We start from the raw sequence: 19,437 nt of genomic DNA on the forward strand, positions 1-19,437 counted from the left end.
GCAGGAAGAAAGGGCACGGAGAAAAAGGGAGTGGAGAGATGGAAGGGCAGGGATGGGAGAGGGAGGGAAGGGGTGGGCGGGTGGAGGGGACTCTTGGTGATCTCTCCTGAAGGGGATAATGGGCGAGGAGCGCATTGCAATGGCTGCCATGTAGTACCCTCCCTGCACAATTAGCCAATCAGCAGTGCGCTCTGCCAGCCAGGAGGATGCATAAAAGAAGAACATTGCAGCAGAGGCACAGAAGGAGACTGCGAGAGGAGCAGGGAATTACACATTAAGAGAAGGAGAAAAAAAACAACACAGCAGAACCAGAACACCCTCCTGTGGACACACCCTGCCGAGGATCACTGCTTCTTCTTCTACTTCTTCATTTTTTCCCCCGACTGAACCATCGCCAACGCCGCTCGAAGAGCACGCTCTCCCGCATCATCTTCCGGCAGAAAACCCTTTTCTCCTCATTTTCATCCTGTAGAGGACACCCACAATCTCCGAGGGCTGAGATTCCCTGACGAAGATTGTATTTTTTTTTCCTTTTTTATTTTTTTTTCCTTTTCATACTCCTGTGCCATACAACACAGAGGCCGAAGAGCATAAACAGCCCTCAGCCGTCTCAGCTTCAAGACCAGTGCAAAGGAGGACCTAGATTTCTTTCATTGTACGTCAAGAATGGTTACTGTACGTATGACTCTATTTCTTTCCTCTAGCTGTGTCGGCGATGTAGCAGAAAACTGTAACCGCTGTGTCTTTATGCTGGATTTGTCAGGCTTCACTGTACAAGATATACAGTTCTTTGATACTAGACGGACGGGGAGTGTTATGGTGGAGAATGCTATTTATTCAAACTGAGGACCAGTGCAGTGTCACCGTACGGGACCGTTATGATCTCCCCACTAATGTTATTTCTGCTATACGTATATCGGCATAATGAGATTAACGCTGGGTAGCGGCAAGCAACCTCATAGGGAGGGATGCGCCATGCCGGCTCCGCGCTCCAGCCTTTAGTCATCACCGTCAGCGGTAGTAAAAGTCTTTACCCTGCCATCTTAGATAGCGCAGCGTTTCGAGTCTCTCTTTTCTAGCGTTGTGGCGTCGCAGCTCCTTTGTACAACCGCGTAAACGTGGCAGCCTCGATAATATTCCACGGAAAGCGAGGCTCGTAGAAATTCCGCAGGATTACAGTGACGGAGATGGGGGTTAGAGAAAGGCGGCGAGGAATACGGCGCTGCGTATAGTGTGAGTGATGTGCTGGGGGAGTGGAGGGATGGAGAGGAGGAGGAGGAGGAGGAAGACACGCTTTCTTTTTGCCTGCTTGGTGCTGCACAAGGATGCCGGAGATCTGAGACAAAACACACACACACACACACACACACACACACACACACACACACACACACACACACACACACACACACGATGCCTCGGAGGCTGCAGGGCCCATCCAGCAAGGCGGAGAAGGGGGAAAAAGGGTCGAGTCACTCCGGGAGAGGAGGCGGGGGGTGGGGGGGTGGGGTGGGGGGGTGGGGGGTGGAGAAGGAGGAAGAGGAGGAGGAGGAAGAGGATGCGGTGGGGGGTGGGGGGGGGGGGGGGGAGGGAATTACGCACCCATCGGTTTGCATTGAAATCAGACTAAGTCAAAATTCCTCAGGGTTCTCGGTGCGATGCGAGCGAGTAAATGGGTTGGAAACCTCCGAGGCCGTGGCTGTAAAGGACGCGCACGGACGTCTCCATTTTAAACGAGTTATTTTATTGTTATTATTATTTTTCAAAGAAAATAAAAGCTTTTTTAAAAATAAAATAAAAATAAATAACAGAATTTGGGGAGGGGGATTCGCTGCACGTATGACAGGTAAAAGAAAGAAAGAAAGAAAGAAAGAAAGAAAGAAAGACAGAAAGAAAGGCGGGGGAGGGAGCGAGCTGATAAATTAGCCTCGGTCGGATTGGGCGTGTCTCTGTCGGACTGGAGCACCGAACGAGGGGCATTTAAAGCCTCTGAAGCCCCCCCCGCACCCTCACCCCACCCCACCCCACTCCGCCTGCACCTCTTGACACGCTCCGGAGTTTACAACAAGCGGGCCAATTAAGACCAGACACATTTTCATAAGGTTACAGGCGCCTGGAAAAAGGGGATAAAGAGAGGAAGGAGGGGAGGGACGGGACGCTGCTCGGCCTGGACGCTCGGTGGCACGCGAGCAGGTGCACCAGCGCGCACCCACGAGGTGACATTGAAAACAAAGGAAATACGCGAGCGCGTTTCGCTCCCGGTGATGCTGTGACATTGCGTGATGGACGCACGCGCCTCGGCGTCGTTTAGCATCACGCTGCTTTGAATAGATGATTCAACGCGGAGAGGGAACAGGAGGCGCGGGGCGGAGTTGCCTCTATAAATAGTCCCGCAAACAACTTCAGCATCCCCCGATTTTGTTAATTTTTAATTGGCCGGGATGTTTCCTCTGTAGATGTGCGTCAAAAGTCAGGTGGACAGCCGGGTTTGCTGCTTTCATCTGCAGCCGCCTTGTGAGCCTCCCAGCCGTCCACCTGACACGATCCAGGCTAAGGTTCTGTAGTTCCGCTTTGTTACACAGACCGAGGAAGAGCCTCTCACTCGTCTCCTCCACATGGTCCGCAGTCCTCCGTGGCTGTACCGCAGTGCCAAGGAGAGAAAAAAGCGTTGAGTCAGACAACCTATCCGAGCCACTTACACAATTCAAGGACAAGGGCAGCCGAGGCCCTGTGAACCAGCCCAAAGCCGCTGCGTGGCAGCGCATCAGCGAAGCCGGGACCAAACACAATTAAAAATTTAATATTTTTTGAAAAGGGCGACTGACTGTGCTCGGCGTGGCAGAAAATAGAACGATTTCAAGGCGTCGATTTGTGTTTTTTTCTGTTGTGGCTGAGAAATGGCTCGACCGGCTCATATGGGGCGTTAAATGCAATTACGTTATGTAAGCGGTGATCTGCCTCCTGTTGCCAGTGACTTACTGTATTTATCAGCAACAAATATAACGCCTGTTGGGAGACATTTAAATACAGACTTTCTATCCACGAGGCTTCTTAATTAAAAGAAAAAAGAGAACACTTATAATAATTTCACTTCTAAAATGTAACTAAACATATCGCGCGTCTGGTATAATTATTTTGAATTTCTCTGTTTTTTCTGGAGCTTCCATTTTACTTATTTGTAACCGCAAAGCATCAGTTTGAAAGATACACTTTGGGGGAAAAACACGAGTAACCGTTTTCATGTGCAGGGAAACGATCTATAAATTTTAAGAGATTGGTTTAAAAATGAAAACAAAAAAACAAAAAAACGGATCCATCGTGGCGTTTTGACATCGTGGCTGGCGACTGTACCAGTCATTGTTCCCGCAGAGTCCTGCCTGCAGCCCCATGGCCACGACACAAAGCGCCACTGTTTACATTAATATTCATAGTGCTGCCATAGCCGCTGCGAGGGAGAAGAGGAGGAACGGGTGGCTCTTTTGTTTGGCCATCTCAATACGTTTATTCAGCAAAAAGGCGCTCCCGCCTCATGAATGCCAGCAGAGCTCACAAGTCTTGCCTTTTGAGAAAAAAAAAAAAGAGAAAAATGCGTAAATACGCAAATAAAATGTCGGGAATTTGAATTTACGGTATTTGAAAAAAAAAAAAAAAAAAAAACCCCGCAAAATGTGATTCTTGTAGTTAAAAATAATAATAGTACAAAATAATGATAATAATCCTAATGTGACGATTTTAAAATAAAGGAAAATTTCTGAAGGAGAACGTAGGACTTCGTAGCGTCAACTGGTTTCGAGGGCCTCCGAACGAGAAAGCCACTCCCTTTTTCAGCACGCTGGATAGCGCCCCGCGTGCTTACAAGCGAGCCTTGCAGGGCAGTTTTGTCTCCGGCAGCCTTTTGACGTTGTCTGCTCCCATCTTATCAAAGCGCCACATGCTCTCGGAGCTCAAATCTTTTTTAGAAATCTTTTCTTTTCTTGTGCCGAGCGAAGAATAAGAACTGGAGGATGGTGGATGGTGGGGAGAGGGAGAGAGAGAGCTTGCATGGGCGCACGGCTGACATGAGCTGTGACTCCTGTCGTCCTGTTGTTTTACAGCTGCCACCATGATCCCTTAAGCTGCAGGAGAGTGAGGCTAATGCCCTTTGTTTGGGCTAATCCTGTAATCTGTGTTATTTAGAGGGCTCATTTACACTTCAGCCCCGCATTCAGTCTTGTTTCACGCCTTCCAGAGGAGAGAGAAAAGGTCTTTTTAGGGCTTTATATGGCGGACTAGAAGGCAAGGTCATATTGAAAGAAGGAGAACTTGTTTTCAGCTTTGTTGCACTTGTCGGCATAATAAATGCTTGTGGATTTTTTCCAAGTTAAGTTCTGGCTTGAAACCCTGGCTTGGTGCACATTTTACAGGCGCACAACAAATGAATTTTAATGTACAATTCTTGGCTGACACATAAATTTTAAAAAAATTGCATTTTTTTTTTCAAACTCCAATAATGCAAATTTTGTGTTACAATCGCTGAAAAATCTTGAGAATATTCATCTGTACATTAGAGCCTCCAGCGCTGTGCTGCATATGGAGCAGAAAGATATTAGGGGTGGAAGCTGTTCACATAAGCATCAGAGGACCGAGGAGCACAGACGGCATTTACATACAGTCCTGTGATGCCTGTGCGTTTTGTAATTTAATTGTGTACAGTGTAGGTGGTATGTGTGCTTGGCAGCGGAGGCAGGGCTCCTGTTTGCGTGCAAGTCTGGGTTCATGTGTTTGGCAGTGGAGGCAGGGCTCTTGTTTGCGTGCGAGTCTGGGACCATGTGTGGGCGATGCTGATGCAGTACATTAAATATTAAGGGAGATCTCACAGAACCCCAAAATAGAAAAAAGCAGTGTGGGGACACATAGTGCTAGTCTGACAACTGTAATCTTTAAGACATTTAAAAGAGCTACAAGAGACTTTTTCTTGTCATTGAATTCCCCTTGGTTCACTTTTTTTTTCTTTTTTAAAGAAATTGGTAGAATAATTTGAAGCACAAGACCTTGGCTTTATCCATGTTAAGAAAGTAACCTTTTGAGTTTTACTGTCTTTCATAACAGATCCCTGCAGCCGATCGATTGCTCTAGTAGACATGTTTTGGGCGTGTGATTATCTGTTATACTGTGTCTTTCCAGATGCGTTTTGAATCATTTCTTTACAACCACAAAATAGGGTAACTGCAAACCAAAGTCTGATTTCTGATGCTGGGATAATACCGAGTGTGAGGGGCCTAGAGATAAAACAGAGGATTGTTATTTGATTTTTTTTTTTATCTGTCTCTACTTGTTTCACATAGCATCAAAGCGCTGTGGTGTTTCACTCAATTTCAGCATTAAATTCCTAATCCTAGCTGCTGCTTGTGTCAGCCAATCTCGGTGCCCAGCCCATCCTCAGTGGCTCTGTGAATTATATAACTTCACACTGTTCACTGGGAATGTGTTCTGCCATGCTGAGGGTTATTTCAGTTGGCAAGTCCAATTTGCCCTAATATGTTTTTGCTTCAGAATGTTTTTTGTCATATTTGGGGCACATTCAGTTACTTTCATACAAATATATATATTTATTTTTTCTGTGAGTCAGATTCAAAGCACAAGGTACTGGGTTAATATTACAACACATACAACAGCTTGGGTTTGTCTCTTCTTTTTTTTTTTTGCCAACAAACCAAAACCTTGATGTGATTGCTATCCACGGTGTGCTACTTTCTGCATGCGCTCGTATCTAGGGCTTCTTTATCGTTGTCTCCCAAGCTTCTCCCACCCCTGTCACCGCCAATCTAACTTACGGATGTTGCCTTGCATGGGTAAACGTGGGAGCAAAATGTCTGACCTCCATATGTACTTCTGTGAGGCACAAGAAGACACAAATACGCACACGGAGCCCTGAGTAAGGAAGCCATTCAGCCATTTAGAAACAATGCAGTCTTTGAGGGGCTGTTACCTGGGCAACGGGAGTGGAGGTGAGGCTTCGAGCAAGACAGGCAGGTTACAGAGACCCAGTTGCAGATGCTGAAAAAGGGGTTAGGTAACGCAAAACAAAAGGCACAGAGTCAAAGACACAAATTAGCCCTATGTAACAAGGAACAGGAAATATTTAATATTTATACGATACCTTTGAAATATTTAGAATAGGTTTGTCTTTGGGTGTATACCAAACAGGTTAATTATTTGAATAACACCTTTCCCCTGAACGGTTTTGAAATGATTCTCAAGTCCCTCTAAAGCCTCAGACTGCATCACGTGGCTTCAAGAGGAGAAGAGGAGAAAAACTTATTGACATTCATAACACCCACTAGTTTGAGATCTGCAACAGCTTGAACCTACACTCTGGCATAACAAATTACATTTTGGCACAGTCGGCGAGTATTTGAATTCAGAGCGCTCGTCCAACAAGCCCTGCTTTTTTTTTTTTTTTTTTCTTCTTCAACGAATACGGGCGTTGAAATCGATCAGGAGGGGGACAGGGCTGGCAGCAGCAAGCCGAAGCACACATGAAGTCGTACTGTAGCTCACTTTAATCAGAATGAGGCAACAGCACAAACCTCACAATGGAGATAGCCGTTGTCCTATGACAAGGAAATGAATCATGTTTCAGCATAACAAATAAATAGTAGACAACAATTAAGAGAAACTTGTGCATCGATCGTGAGATTCAGAAAGGTCAAATTAAGCGTGCTTAGCGCCGCTTTCCATTTTCAGAAACACTCAACATTTCTCTGTTTTGAAAAGCGACTGAACGGCAACACACTAAGTGATGACAAAGCAACAAATTTGCCTTAAGGACGCGCTTCGAGAAATCCATGCAAATTAAATTAAGCAACACGCAGTCGTCCTGAGCAACACAGGAGAAACAAACAACAAAACACGAAGGACACACACACACATACACAAACAAAACTCCCAGTATAGGACAAAGAAATTGTGAAGTGAAAAAAGAGAGACAAAGGCAAAGCACGCGTGATCCAAGCTTTTATCACCAAAGCGAAACATCTCATTTAGTGGAGCACAACATGCGTTCGGCCTCGTCACCCGGCCTTTTGTCTGTCATCTCGACCCCTGCCATCCCTCACTCCCCCCAGCCACTCTCTGCGGACTTGCACACCACCATCACCATTATCCATTCCTGCATAATGATGTAATGGCGTTTGACCCTGGAAGAGGCTGGATGGCTGGCTGGCTGGCTGGCTGGCTGGCTGGCTGGGGGAGGGGAGGCGAGGCGAGGCGAGGCGAGGCGAGGGGAGGGGAGGGGCGAGGAAAAAGGACTGTGACATCTGCAGGACCAGAGGCAGGCAGCGAAGGGTGGAGGGAGAGATAGGGCGAGGGGTGGGGGAGGGGAGGGATGATAAATCAGATCTTGTAACCATCTCGGCATCGCTGATTCCCGGCCTCGCACTCAGACGGGGCCAGCAGCGTGTCTGCTCGCGTTTGTGATAAATAGTTCCCTGCACCAAAGCACCGAAGCAGCGGCAGAGCCTGCACAGCCTCACAGCCGCCGATCGATGCAAACTCTGACACTTCTTTTCTCCTTCTCCTTCCTCTTCTTCCTCCTCCGTCCTCGAATTATGAGTCTAACTCCGCCCTCTCTCTCAGCAGATAATCAGCACCATGGAAACCCAGGTGTCCAACGGTCCAAGCGGAACCAGCCTGCCCAACGGCCCCGTCATCAGCACGAACGGCTCCACGGACGACAGCAAAACCAACCTGATCGTCAACTACCTGCCTCAGAACATGACCCAGGAGGAGTTCAAGAGTTTGTTCGGCAGCATCGGCGAGATCGAGTCGTGCAAGCTGGTCAGAGACAAGATAACAGGTACGCTTCCGTTTGGTTTCCTCCTCCTCGCCGCCACACCAGCGGAAAGTGAAAGTGGCTCTGACGTCCTGTTGGCCTGGTTCTCTCTTTGTCTGCAGGCCAGAGTTTGGGATACGGCTTTGTGAACTACGTAGATCCAAATGACGCAGACAAGGCTATCAACACACTCAACGGTCTCAAATTGCAGACTAAAACAATCAAGGTGAGCCGGATCCACTCTCTCTTTCTCCCCTCCGCCTTCCCCCCTCCCCCGACCCCTGATGGCAGGACAGAGAGGGAGAGAAGGAAGCGGAAATCTTGACAGGCCTGGGGTGGGGCAGAGGAGGAGGACGGAAGGAGGGGAGGCTGAGTGATGCGGTGGCAGACGTGGCAGCAGGAGGGGAGGAAGAGGCAGAAGGGAGTGCGGTGGCTATAGAACAAAGAGAGAGAGAGAGAGGCTGGAGAGGAGGTGGAGAGCGGAGGTCAGAAAGCACAAGACGGACAGCGTGCAGAGGTTATTGTGATGGAAATGTAATTAGCGAGCCCGACTGCAGTGCACAAGGGTCAGTCCAGGTTATCCCATCTGCCTCCAATCTAGGCTAATTACGGGTCGGGGGGGGGCTTCTTTGTCCCAAAACCAGATGAGGGAAAAGGGGATGTGGAAGGAAGGGGGGGGGGGGCACATTATTAAAGACCACTTCCTCCCATCCACAACACCCCACTCCCCCACCCTACCCCACCCCAACATGATCAAAGACTGAGACAAACTGCAGGATTTGAGAAATCAAATCTGTGAGGCAGCGGCAGAGCAGGTGACGCTCGGTGCAGCTGGCCGTCAAAAGGGACATTCACTGTGACTAAACAAACATTTCCGACTGAGCTGAACAGCCACGGCTGATCTCATGAGTGGCGGCAGCAAAAAGGTCACTGAAATCTGGGGGTGTAGATATTTGGGGGTGGAGGGGGGCATCCAAAAGATGACTGAATTTATGTTTTAGTCCGAAACAGCAAAAAAAACAACGAAACGCTATCATCTCAATTATGATGGCAGCATAGGGTCTGATAAATATTCATTGGAGACGCTCACAGGTTACATTATTCAAAATAAACTTTCCATCTTTCCAAAATGGAATGAATAAAAACGACAGCTCCGGTCAATCATTTGTGATTTTGCGCCACGCTTCGATGGAGAAAGGAAAGGGTGGGGGTGGAAGGAGGAGAGGGGCGGTGGAGGGTGGGGGCAGCAGTAAAAGGGCAGGGGGTAGCTGAGAGAGCAGAATGCCAATGACAGGATTAGAGGCCATATGGGCTCCAGGCACCATCTGTACTGTGGGAGCGACAGGGAGAGGGTTAATTATAGGGCAGCCTCTGCTCCCCGAAAGCAGCATCTCCCCCTAATCGCTGCGCCGCACAGCCCTCCTGCTGTGCACACAATAGACTCGGGGTTGTGGAAATCAGAGCACCTGTATTCATCTGGCGAAAAAAGAAAAAAAAAAGTAATTTTCATTTGCATTTAAGTATTTTGTTTATTTATTTATGTATCTATTTATTTGCACCAGTTGAAACCAAGTTCAAAATGCCTGGAATTTTTTTAAAAAATCAACGCGAGCCAATATGAATGGCTTTTTTGCGAGCGCCGTGTTGATAAGTTGTCAAGGATCCTGCGAGTCCTGTGATGCACTTATATTGTTTGCTGCTTGCCAGAGGAGCCGCACGCCCCCCCCCACCCAACCCCGCCCCCGCCCTCCCTCCCTCCTCACCCTCCCAGAGGATAGAAACAAAGGAAAGAGGCAGATGAGAGAGGGAGGAGCTCAGCGGATCTCAGACAACACTCACTCTGTCTCACCATCACACACAAGCACAGCACTGGACTGGACTATATCACACATATGTTCACATGCTACCAGAAAACTAGACCCCTGCCCCCACTCTCCTTTCTTCACACTCAATCTTGATATTTCGTTGCAGAAGCGGCTGCAAAAAAAAATAAAAAGTCTGAAAAAGTAGACCAGCAGCAAAAACCACGGGGGGATATAAACACAAACACACCAAAAATGGCTGCACTCTAATTAAGTCACAAGTGGGTTCAGTAAAATACATCAGCTGAGGCCGATGTTCTCACTTCAAAACAAAGAAGGAGTCTTTGGGCTTGTTAGCTGTCGATTGGCATCATCTTGCTCGACGACGACGGTTGCCTCGGCACATGTGCGGCGGTCGCGTTGTGCCTCCGTCGCCGGTTATGTCAACAAACAGCAAAGACACAGTTCAGTCAGCGGAGATGGAGGAACCAGGGAAATTAGCAATGGGGAGAGAAGGGGCGGGGGTAGGGTGGCGTGGGGTAAAATAAAAATAAAAATCGTGTTTCTTTTTGCAACCACGACCCAGTTGCGTCAGATATTTCCAGTGTGTTAAGTAAGTCTATTTGTTGCTTTTTTCTCCGAGACAAACTCCCGTCTTTCGGGAGCAGGCGAATGAAACGCACTCGCTAACTCGTGTCACTGGCGTGTCGCAGGTGTCGTACGCCCGGCCGAGCTCGGCTTCCATCCGTGATGCCAATCTCTACGTGAGCGGGCTCCCCAAAACCATGAGCCAGAAGGACATGGAGCAGCTCTTCTCCCAGTACGGTCGCATCATCACATCGCGAATCCTCGTGGACCAAGTCACAGGTATCACCTTTTTTCAATTTTCATGGTGAAGGTGTTTATAAAGTATAACATTTTCAGATCAGTGGAGCAAACCTGGTAGAGTTCATTATTTAAAAAAAAAATCAACTCTACATGTTGAAATAAACTTCATATATCGCATTTGGCCCTCTGCTTACAGGCCAAACTGAGGCTTTGTTTCACTTTCCACAAGTTTGGAAGGAGACAAAGTTAAGGTGGCCATGAGGTGGTGATTTTTCACTAATGTGGACAGGGATCGGTGGCCCTTTGTGACATCACAAAGGGCACGATGCTGGACCCAAGTGGAAAAGCAAACAGTTTCTGGGATGAAAGAAGGAAAGGAGGGACTTTCTAATGTCCAAGGAGTTGAACTCAACCTAGCGGCTCATGTTATTGTTAGAAAACAGAAGCTTAGTGAATTTCGCACAATAAGGGAAGCGTTAATAAATGCCGAGGTGGTGAGGGGCCATCCCAGATGCCAAGGTAGTAACGCCGCTGCTGGCCTCCTTGTGTTATTCGGAGCAGGTATATCGCGAGGAGTGGGTTTCATCCGGTTCGATAAGCGCAACGAGGCGGAGGAGGCCATCAAGGGCCTGAACGGACAGAAGCCGCTGGGAGCGGCCGAGCCCATCACCGTCAAGTTCGCCAACAACCCCAGCCAGAAGACGGGCCAGGCCCTACTGACCCAGCTGTACCAGACCGCCGCACGCCGCTACACAGGACCTCTGCACCACCAGACCCAACGCTTCAGGTACTGAACCTCCACCGACCTCACGCGAATCTGGAATCGCCTGATAGTCCGCAGGAGTGTGACGAGTGTGCCATCACACTGTCAGTGACCCACTGTGTATGTGTGTGTGTGTGTGTGTGTGTTTGTCTTTTTTCTTGTAATGTACTGTGATATTGTATGTCGCAATTAAGTACAATGGTAAAAAAAAAGTTGTTTTTTTTTGTTTTTTTTTTAAAGTTTGACAATAACTCAAAGAACATGATGATATGTGATGTTTCCGCATTTCCTGTTTTTTTCTGTTGTTTTTTTTTTTAAATTAACTCGGCTAACACGTCCACCATTTTAAGCACCGCGATTGCTTGATCTAAAGTGAAAGAACAGGCAACAACGCACGATAATACATTGTGTTTTCCTCTCTCTCTCTCTCTCTCTCTCTCTCTCTCTCTCTCTCTCTCTCTCTCTCTCTCTCTCTCTCTCTCTCTCTTCCTGGTCTTTCCATGAATTTTAAAATTCGCTGCACTATTCCTTGATATTGAAAGGGATGAGATCCAAAAAGCCGCTCAATCACAGACAGTCATGCACTACTGCACGTGTCTATCTGAGAGAAATGGCAGCAAAACAGTTTGCCAGAGACATCACACAGACGAGAGCATGAGACATATTTCTACCTCGGTTTGGGTTGTTCATCTGGGTCACAGCATTACGGACACCATTAAAGTGTGAACTAAGGCGCATTTGCTGGTCCATGTTACGCACCATCACTTTGAATTTTTTTGGATGGGTTTTTGGGGGGAAGCGTTGCAGTGAAGGATGCCCCCTGGAGGCCGGCGGCTGCTGGAGCAGTGACTTTCTTGTTAAGCGAAAGGAAGCGCCCCCACACTTCTGGTGGACCTCACAACTAACTTCTGCACTTCCCCTTCACTCTCCCTCTTGCGTTGCAGACTCGACAATTTACTAAACGCCAGCTACGGAGTCAAGAGGTAAATGAAAACAGGTGTACTTTCAAGCATCCATGCCAAAAAAAAAAAGAAAAAAAAAGAGAAAACCTTAAAACAAAGTGCCTGGAATACCACCTGCTGACTTCCGCCTAAAAAAAAAAAAAAAAAAAGAATTAGATACATGAGCCATGATTCTTTTTGCACACTGCCCCCATTTTTACCTTGAGACTAAAGCAGCCCCGTATGCAAAACGCCATCTGGAAGCGCCAGAGTGCGGCCAACAGACAGCAGAGTATTCTGGCATGGCTTTGTTTAAAACCTTCTGTCCTTTTGTTTATTTTTCCGAGTGATAGAAATAATTTCTGTGTCTTTCTTTATACAAACTAACATTTGTCAGTTTCAGTTGCTTTAATGTCCCCTTTTTTTCACCAGCATGGACATACCACCAGATTCCGTTTGCGTCTCCTCTGTTTTTGCTCCAGTCAGTTTTGTGTATGATTTGATTCCTGATTTTGCTTTTCATCCCTCTCTAGGTTTCTGTCTTTTGTTCGGTGCCGTGAATTTTCGTTTTCGACATTGTGATTCATGTCTTTTGTTTTGTTTTTGAATTCTTCCAGAGGCTTTGGTCAGCAGAGAGAGATCGAATGATATACAAAGTGTGTGTGTATGTGTGTGTTTGTGCGTGTATAAGTGTGTCTCAGGGCACACAGTGGCATTTTTGTACGGAAGCTGGTAGTTTGGAGCCACTGTGGCGCTCGAACATATTTTTTACTATCTATAGCTTCTGTACAGCAGAGGGGATGGAGATGGGGGGTCTCCCGACTCCATGCCAATCTTTCTTTTTTTTCTCTCTCTCTCTCGCTGAGAAGGAAAAAAAAAGGCCATGAGAGACAGTGTAGAGAAAGTAAACGCTGCGTTGAACTTCAGAATGACACCCATGGTAGCTCTCCCACTCTCTTCCCCAGATTCTCGCCCATCACCATCGACAGCATGACCAGCCTGGCCGGAGTCAACCTCACCGGCCCTACTGGCGCCGGCTGGTGCATCTTTGTGTACAACCTGTCCCCCGAGGCCGACGAGAGCGTCCTGTGGCAGCTCTTCGGGCCCTTCGGCGCCGTCACCAACGTCAAGGTCATCCGTGATTTCACCACCAACAAATGTAAGGGCTTCGGCTTCGTCACCATGACCAACTACGACGAGGCGGCCATGGCCATCGCCAGCCTCAACGGCTACCGCCTGGGCGACCGCGTGCTGCAGGTTTCCTTCAAAACCAGCAAGCAGCACAAGGCCTGAGAGGGGGAGAGGAAAGGAAGAGGAAAAAAAAAAAAAAAGGCCGCTGGCACCAGCTGCTTTCGACCTGATCTCTCTGTGCTACCACTCATGGGCCTGGACTGAGTCTCTCTCTCTCTCTCCCTCTCTCTCTCTCTCTTTCTCTGTCTCTGACACAAATTCATAATATATTATCGCAGACATGCAGACAACACACACACAAACAGACATATCCATAAGCAAGAAGTCAGAGTTTCAACAAAAAAAAACACTTGAAAAAAAAACAAAAAAAACAGAACACACTCTAGTGGGAGTTTTTCTTTTCTCTTTACACAACATGTTAGTCCTTCCCTGTATTTGCCTGGATTGAATTACAAGGGGGTACGTAGCCGGTTTTGTTGGGTGGGGTCAAGAGCTATCTATCTATCTATTTAGGAAGACAGTCGAACGAATGTGACAGAGAATGTGTACTGAGCGCTTTGATTGAATTCAGGCAAATCGCAACGGCCGACGAACAAAAACGATCGAGAAAAAAAAAGAATTTAAATGAACGAATATGTGCAATTTACCTAAACTCTTACCCTCCTCCTCCTCCTCCCTTCCTCTTCCTTCTCCTCCACCTCCTCCATCTCTCCCATTTATCTCGCTGGAGAGGATGTAGTCACTTTTTTACACTTGGGCATTTTGAATCAGCGATTTTTTTAGATCAAAGAAAAGAAAATTAAAAAACAGTGTTCTCTTATATACGTCTATTAAAATATAACTATATATTCAATATATAAGGTGGTTATAATAGCCGAGTATGTAAGCATTTTCTAGAAACTTTGACTACTGTTTCCTGACCTGCATTAGGTGGTGCCTGACGTCAAGGCGGTTTCTCTACCCAGTGTGAGCTTCTTTGCTCAGGCCCAATCAGATTTAGGCAAACTCATGAATACCGGCCACAAGAGAAGAGTATAGTCCGAACGCTACCGAAGTACTTTCCAGCCTCAGAGACTCGCAACCAAATACGCCACATCGAAAGAAGACACGTCCAGTCATTAGCTCTTATATATATATTTAGTCCATGCAAAACACCAGGAAGAAGGTTCCCGCGCTCCTCGCGCGCAGACAGTCTGTGAACCCAGAGCCGAGTGGCAGCGCTCCCATGGCGACGGCGTTCATTAGATTTCAGTCTCTGGTGGGCGACAGAGCGACGAGCAGCGAGGAGGAGGGGGCGGGGGGGAACCAGAACGCAGCCGCATCAGAGGGAAAATACCGGTGCTTTTGCGCTTTTTGTTTTTTGCATTGTTTCTTTTCCAACCTGCACCTGTAACATTTAACATTATCCACAGGCCTTCTTTTTTTTTCTTGTGTGGTTTTGCCAGTTTAGAGTCATATCCCTTTAACCGAAAGGCCTTCGGAGAGAGAAAAACCTGACTATGAATGTTTCTGCGTGAGTGGGAGCAGGAATTTGAGGATTTTTTTTTATTTTTTTGGGGTAAAAACCAGGCGCCAGACAAAGTTCTGATGACGATGTCAAACCAAAACCCACATGGATGGAACTCTGGTCTGTGGAAATATGAGAAACGTGAAGAAAAAAAAAAAGAATCAAGAGCACCGGTATTATTCTTCAGACTAGTGTACAGACAGAAGCTGCCCGAGATAAAATAGAGTTTTTTTTGCCATTCATTAGAAAACATTGGCCCTGCAGCGACTGAGCAGATTAAGAGGACCGCACTTCAAAACCACGGAAGGTTCCAAACCAGGAGTCACGCGTACACACTGCCATACCTGGCAATGTTAGAATTATCGCTGATCCTTTCCGGAGAAAGATTATCGCTCCCTCCAGCTTTGCCAAACGCTCCTCAGCTTCATCTGAACACACCTCTCTGTTCTCTTAAAAGCTTCCACGAAAAAAAAAACAACAACTTTGAACTCCTACCCTCTCGGAAAAAAAAAAAGATGACTGCACAACAATCCAAGCCGGCAACTAAGAGTCATAATTATACCTCTGTTTGCAACGCAGGGGTTATTTATTTCCCACCTCAGATCTCTTTGGCGCGACTGCAAAAAATAGCACCTCTCAAAATACCCCCCCTCCCCCAACCCACCCCACCCCATCCCCACCCCACCCAACTGGAAAGGAAATTATTTATGGCACCTTTGATGGAACATTAAGGCCAACCTGTCTATCCGAGACGTCTGCGGCGGCGCGGACGCATGATGTTACCGTGGGGAGAGCTAATGTCTTTCAATATCAAGGCATTTGCACATGATCATAGATTAAATAAGGTCAAGTATATTCAAGACATTTTTTGCTTTTGCTTTTCTAAATGACGCTGTGTTAGCCAAAGAGGACGATCTCTTTGAAAGGATTACATTAGAGATAAATCTATTTTTATACATACAAAGGAGCAAGACCTTGTGCTGAATTTTTACAGATTCTTAAGCTTGGAAGAAAAAAAAATTGGGACATCGCATGGCTTTATTCTAAGCCCTCTGATCTTTGCAGAGCAAGGGGGCAATAAGCATGCGGTGTATGGGTGGGGATTTAGGGGAAAGGGGCGAAGGATTCTATCTCATACAAATGTAATCATATCAAAACACCTGCGGGCAAACTTAAGAACGAAAAAGAATTTGATGTAAATTGTAAACAGTTGGGAGCTTAGCCGGACAGTCACGCCTACTACGCTTCTGAGTGCTCGGACACACGTGCATCTCTCGTCCTGAAGTCGTGTACAGTGTTGCGTCAATGATGGTGCAGTGAAGTGAAGTTCTTTGACTTGAGAATCCCAGACACAGCTGCAGCGAGAGCGGCCTGCCGCTCGGCTGAAACTTAGGAAAAAGGAGAAGAAGAAAATAAAAAAACAAAAAACTGAATGGCAAATAGATTCAAACGGCGATGCGACGATTCATCGTGAACACTGAGCACGATTCTCTCCAATTAGGTAGATTTGATTTGATTTTGCCAAAGAATTGCTTGGAAACTCAGTACCAAGAAGGATAAATTAAGATATAATTCCCTGAGTAATTGCTGTACAAATCTATGTGATGTATAAAATGAGGACCCTCTATGATTTCAGTTTCCATTACGTTTTTTAAATATCTAAGTTCGCGCATATCAGTTTGCATTTGTAGAACGTTTAAACCACTCAATCAGATGCTTAAGTGACAGATGCATTTCATGCAAGCACAGCATGATTAAAAAAAAAAAGGCATATCAAAATTATGCATTACAGTGAATTGGTCTATAAAACAAGAATGCATTCACAACTTATTTCCCCTCACATTTTTTTGTCATCTGCTTTGTCTTGTGGCCAATTTAATCCATCAAAACTAACTCGTCGCACGGCTGAAACTCGCGAGATCTGACCCGTAATACACTTTGATTCCCTCAAGATACTCCAAATGACTTTTTTGCTCTTCTGTCCCAATCCCAACCACCCAAAAACGCTGAACGAGCTCCTTGCTCCTCTGGAGACAAAGAGCAATTTGCGAGAGAAAACACCACCTTACAGGACAAGAGCACTTGGCGAGACCAGTGATAGACGTTAGGAACAACCGAGATAACAGGCCACGTTGAGCTGCAGCTGCAGTTGCTGACCCAGCCACGTCCAAAGTAGTCCAGTCAAAACCGAGAGAGCGAAAAAAGACCCCCGTCACACACACACACACACACACACACACACACACACACACGCAGTACAGTTGACACAGAGAGCCACACCTCCAGTAGAGAGCCGGGGACCGTGGCAGGAAACAGTACTACACTGCTTGAGCAACAACAATAATCATTTGAAAAAAAAAAAAAGACAAAAGATTTTTCCTATGGAACAGTAAGTGCAATGTGCTTTGTTTTTATATTGACTGAGAACAAATGATATATATTTTTTAGAAAAGAAAACTAAACGTCACAACTGAAAAAGGTTTGCGGAGCGGCAAAAAAGGAGCAAAAGTTCTGGGATGACACGACAACAAAAAAACAAAACAAAACAGAGATCAGATAAGCAACAACAGCTCTGACAGTTGCGTAAAAAAAAAAAAACTATTCTCCATCACCTCCTCAGCCCCCCCGATTCGTGCTCTGACCATGCAAACGTGGACAAAACGTCATATTTGGCTGACTTAATAGAACAACGACCTCGAAAGGAATACTGTCTAATATATCATCAGTTTTTTAGCCCATGTCAATTTCCGGCATCGTTTTCTTTTTCTTTTCTTGTAATTTATTGCTTTCATTTACATATCAAGACTCGCTTGTTAATTAAACGTATTTGTGTTGTTGATGTTGCCATAGAGAACACACATGGGTCAAAGATTATGTTTGGTTGCATTGATTGGGTACCAGTTTATTTTTTTCCTTCCATTATTTAATGAATTAGTTGCAGTTTTTACAGTGTATGCGGACTTTAGACTTAGTTAGAACTTTTTATTTCAATCAAACTGTGTTCAATTGTGTTTGTAAAAGTCTGTGGTAGCTTTTGTTGCAACATAAAAATAATTTAAACAGAAAAAATTCAAAATAGCGCCAACAAACTTGTATTATTTGGGCGACTTTAAGCTTGTAGTTTTAACTTATTGTTAACTTAAAAACTATTTATTATGATTATTATTATTGCCTCGTATAAAGTATGTTTTGTGTATATTTATGGTTTATTTCATTATATTTGCAAGTTTAAAAGATTTTAAGTTTGCCAAAATTGTGGTTACACCATTTCGTTTCTTAAAAAGGGGGACAAATAGAAAAAAAAAAAACAGCTTTAGAAGTACGATTTGGAAACGTTCTCCATAGTCAAAGAATGCACTGCTATATTTACCTAATTGAAGTGTATAAACATACATGCTGTGTGCTAGATGTTATGCCTTTACTGCCTGTGTTCTGTTTGTCTTGTTAAATGAAAATCTTTTAATTATTTAACCTAATCACAGTCTTGTTTTTTCAACCACTCAACGGAGCCCCCCAGAGACACGGGATGACCCCCTGCAGCCAGGCCTCGACCCATTTGAGGGTCTAGCAATTAGCCGGCAGCAGAGGGCGTGTCCTGGGTGCGATGTGCTCTCAAGAAGCTTTCCTGTTGATGCTGAAAAGTTCATGTATTTTAACAAAAAACAACAACAAAAACAACAACAACAACAAAGATTTGTTTGTTTCGATTTTCCTATAAAAGGATTGTAATCCTGAGGCCATATGCATCAAATTCAATATCAATTTGTGCAGTGGAGGCAAAGACAGTCCGAGATGCATTTGGAAACGCTGCCAAAAGCTTTGGCAGAGCACAGCAGGAAGGTTTTTCTTGGGAGTCTCTAGGGTAGTTAAGGGGTGAGTGGTCCTTCTGTTTCTCAACCAACTGTATTTTGTGTCTATTTATTTAGAAGAGGGGACGCAGTAACTTAGTGATGTTTTTCTTACATTTTCCTGGAATGGTAGAACAAATCAAAAGTCGAGAAATGATCAAAAACAGCTCTGCCGACGCCAGTGTCAGTGGCAGGAAAACAAAATCTCATACTTCCAAACACGACCAAATGAACAATGATGAAAAGAAAAAACTAACAAAGAAAAAAAAATAAAACCTTTCAGTTTAGTCTAGGATATTTATTACTGGGATTTCAGCTGAAGACGCTTGAAGACTTTTTCATGGAATTGTTTAATTATTTGTACTTTACATGCCAGAAAAAATAAAAGTTACAAATATTGGGTGGCCTTGTTTTTATTGACTGTCAAAACATGAATCGTGCAACACTGAACATGAAACATTTAAATATTTCTGAACGGCTTCGCTGGTTGCTAATAAATGAATGATAATGCTATGGCTAAAATGTTTGCCTTAAACACTCTTTTTTCCTAAAATAAAACATTAAATCAACAAAGGCTGCTAAGGAATAAAGGTTTTAATAGCAGACAGCCAGCTTGCAGTTGCTGCTGATGTTGCCGTTTTTGTAGAGACAAAGCACCACCGTACATCTGCCAACTCAACATACCAATATTTTCCCCCTGCTACCCTTTCATTTTAGTGTTGGGGTTTAACAAGCAGAAAAAAA

General features: G+C 45.5%; 1 protein-coding gene across 10 annotated transcripts; it reads left to right on the forward strand.

Annotated features, from left to right (window-relative positions):
• Positions 1 to 214: 214 nt before the first annotated feature.
• Positions 215 to 19,093, forward strand: elavl3 (ELAV like neuron-specific RNA binding protein 3). 10 transcript variants are annotated; one of them, XM_076038703.1, is made up of 7 exons: positions 215 to 675; positions 7,618 to 7,837; positions 7,936 to 8,039; positions 10,329 to 10,482; positions 11,005 to 11,230; positions 12,151 to 12,189; positions 13,092 to 19,093. In XM_076038703.1, exons 1-7 carry the CDS (start codon positions 667 to 669, stop codon positions 13,438 to 13,440), a joined length of 1,101 nt encoding a protein of 366 aa, XP_075894818.1. In that variant the 5' UTR covers positions 215 to 666; the 3' UTR covers positions 13,441 to 19,093. The 10 variants fall into 10 exon arrangements, with proteins under 10 accessions (XP_075894818.1, XP_075894823.1, XP_075894816.1 ...); XM_076038708.1 differs by having other exon boundaries at positions 217 to 675; positions 13,113 to 19,093; XM_076038701.1 differs by having other exon boundaries at positions 219 to 675; positions 11,002 to 11,230.
• The last annotated feature ends 344 nt before the right edge of the window (positions 19,094 to 19,437 follow it).

The sequence above is a fragment of the Nelusetta ayraudi genome, unplaced genomic scaffold, assembly GCF_046127955.1.
Source record: "Nelusetta ayraudi isolate G7.1 ecotype Tasmania unplaced genomic scaffold, CSIRO-AGI_Nayr_v1 ptg000057l, whole genome shotgun sequence".
Lineage (NCBI taxonomy): Eukaryota > Metazoa > Chordata > Actinopteri > Tetraodontiformes > Monacanthidae > Nelusetta > Nelusetta ayraudi.

Bases quoted from the DNA above. Each gene is read 5' to 3' on its own strand.
- elavl3 (XM_076038701.1), top strand. The intron at 8,040-10,328 runs GTGAGCCGGATC...GGCGTGTCGCAG, and splicing joins TGCAGACTAAAACAATCAAG to GTGTCGTACGCCCGGCCGAG. The intron at 10,483-11,001 runs GTATCACCTTTT...TGTTATTCGGAG, and splicing joins CCTCGTGGACCAAGTCACAG to CAGGTATATCGCGAGGAGTG.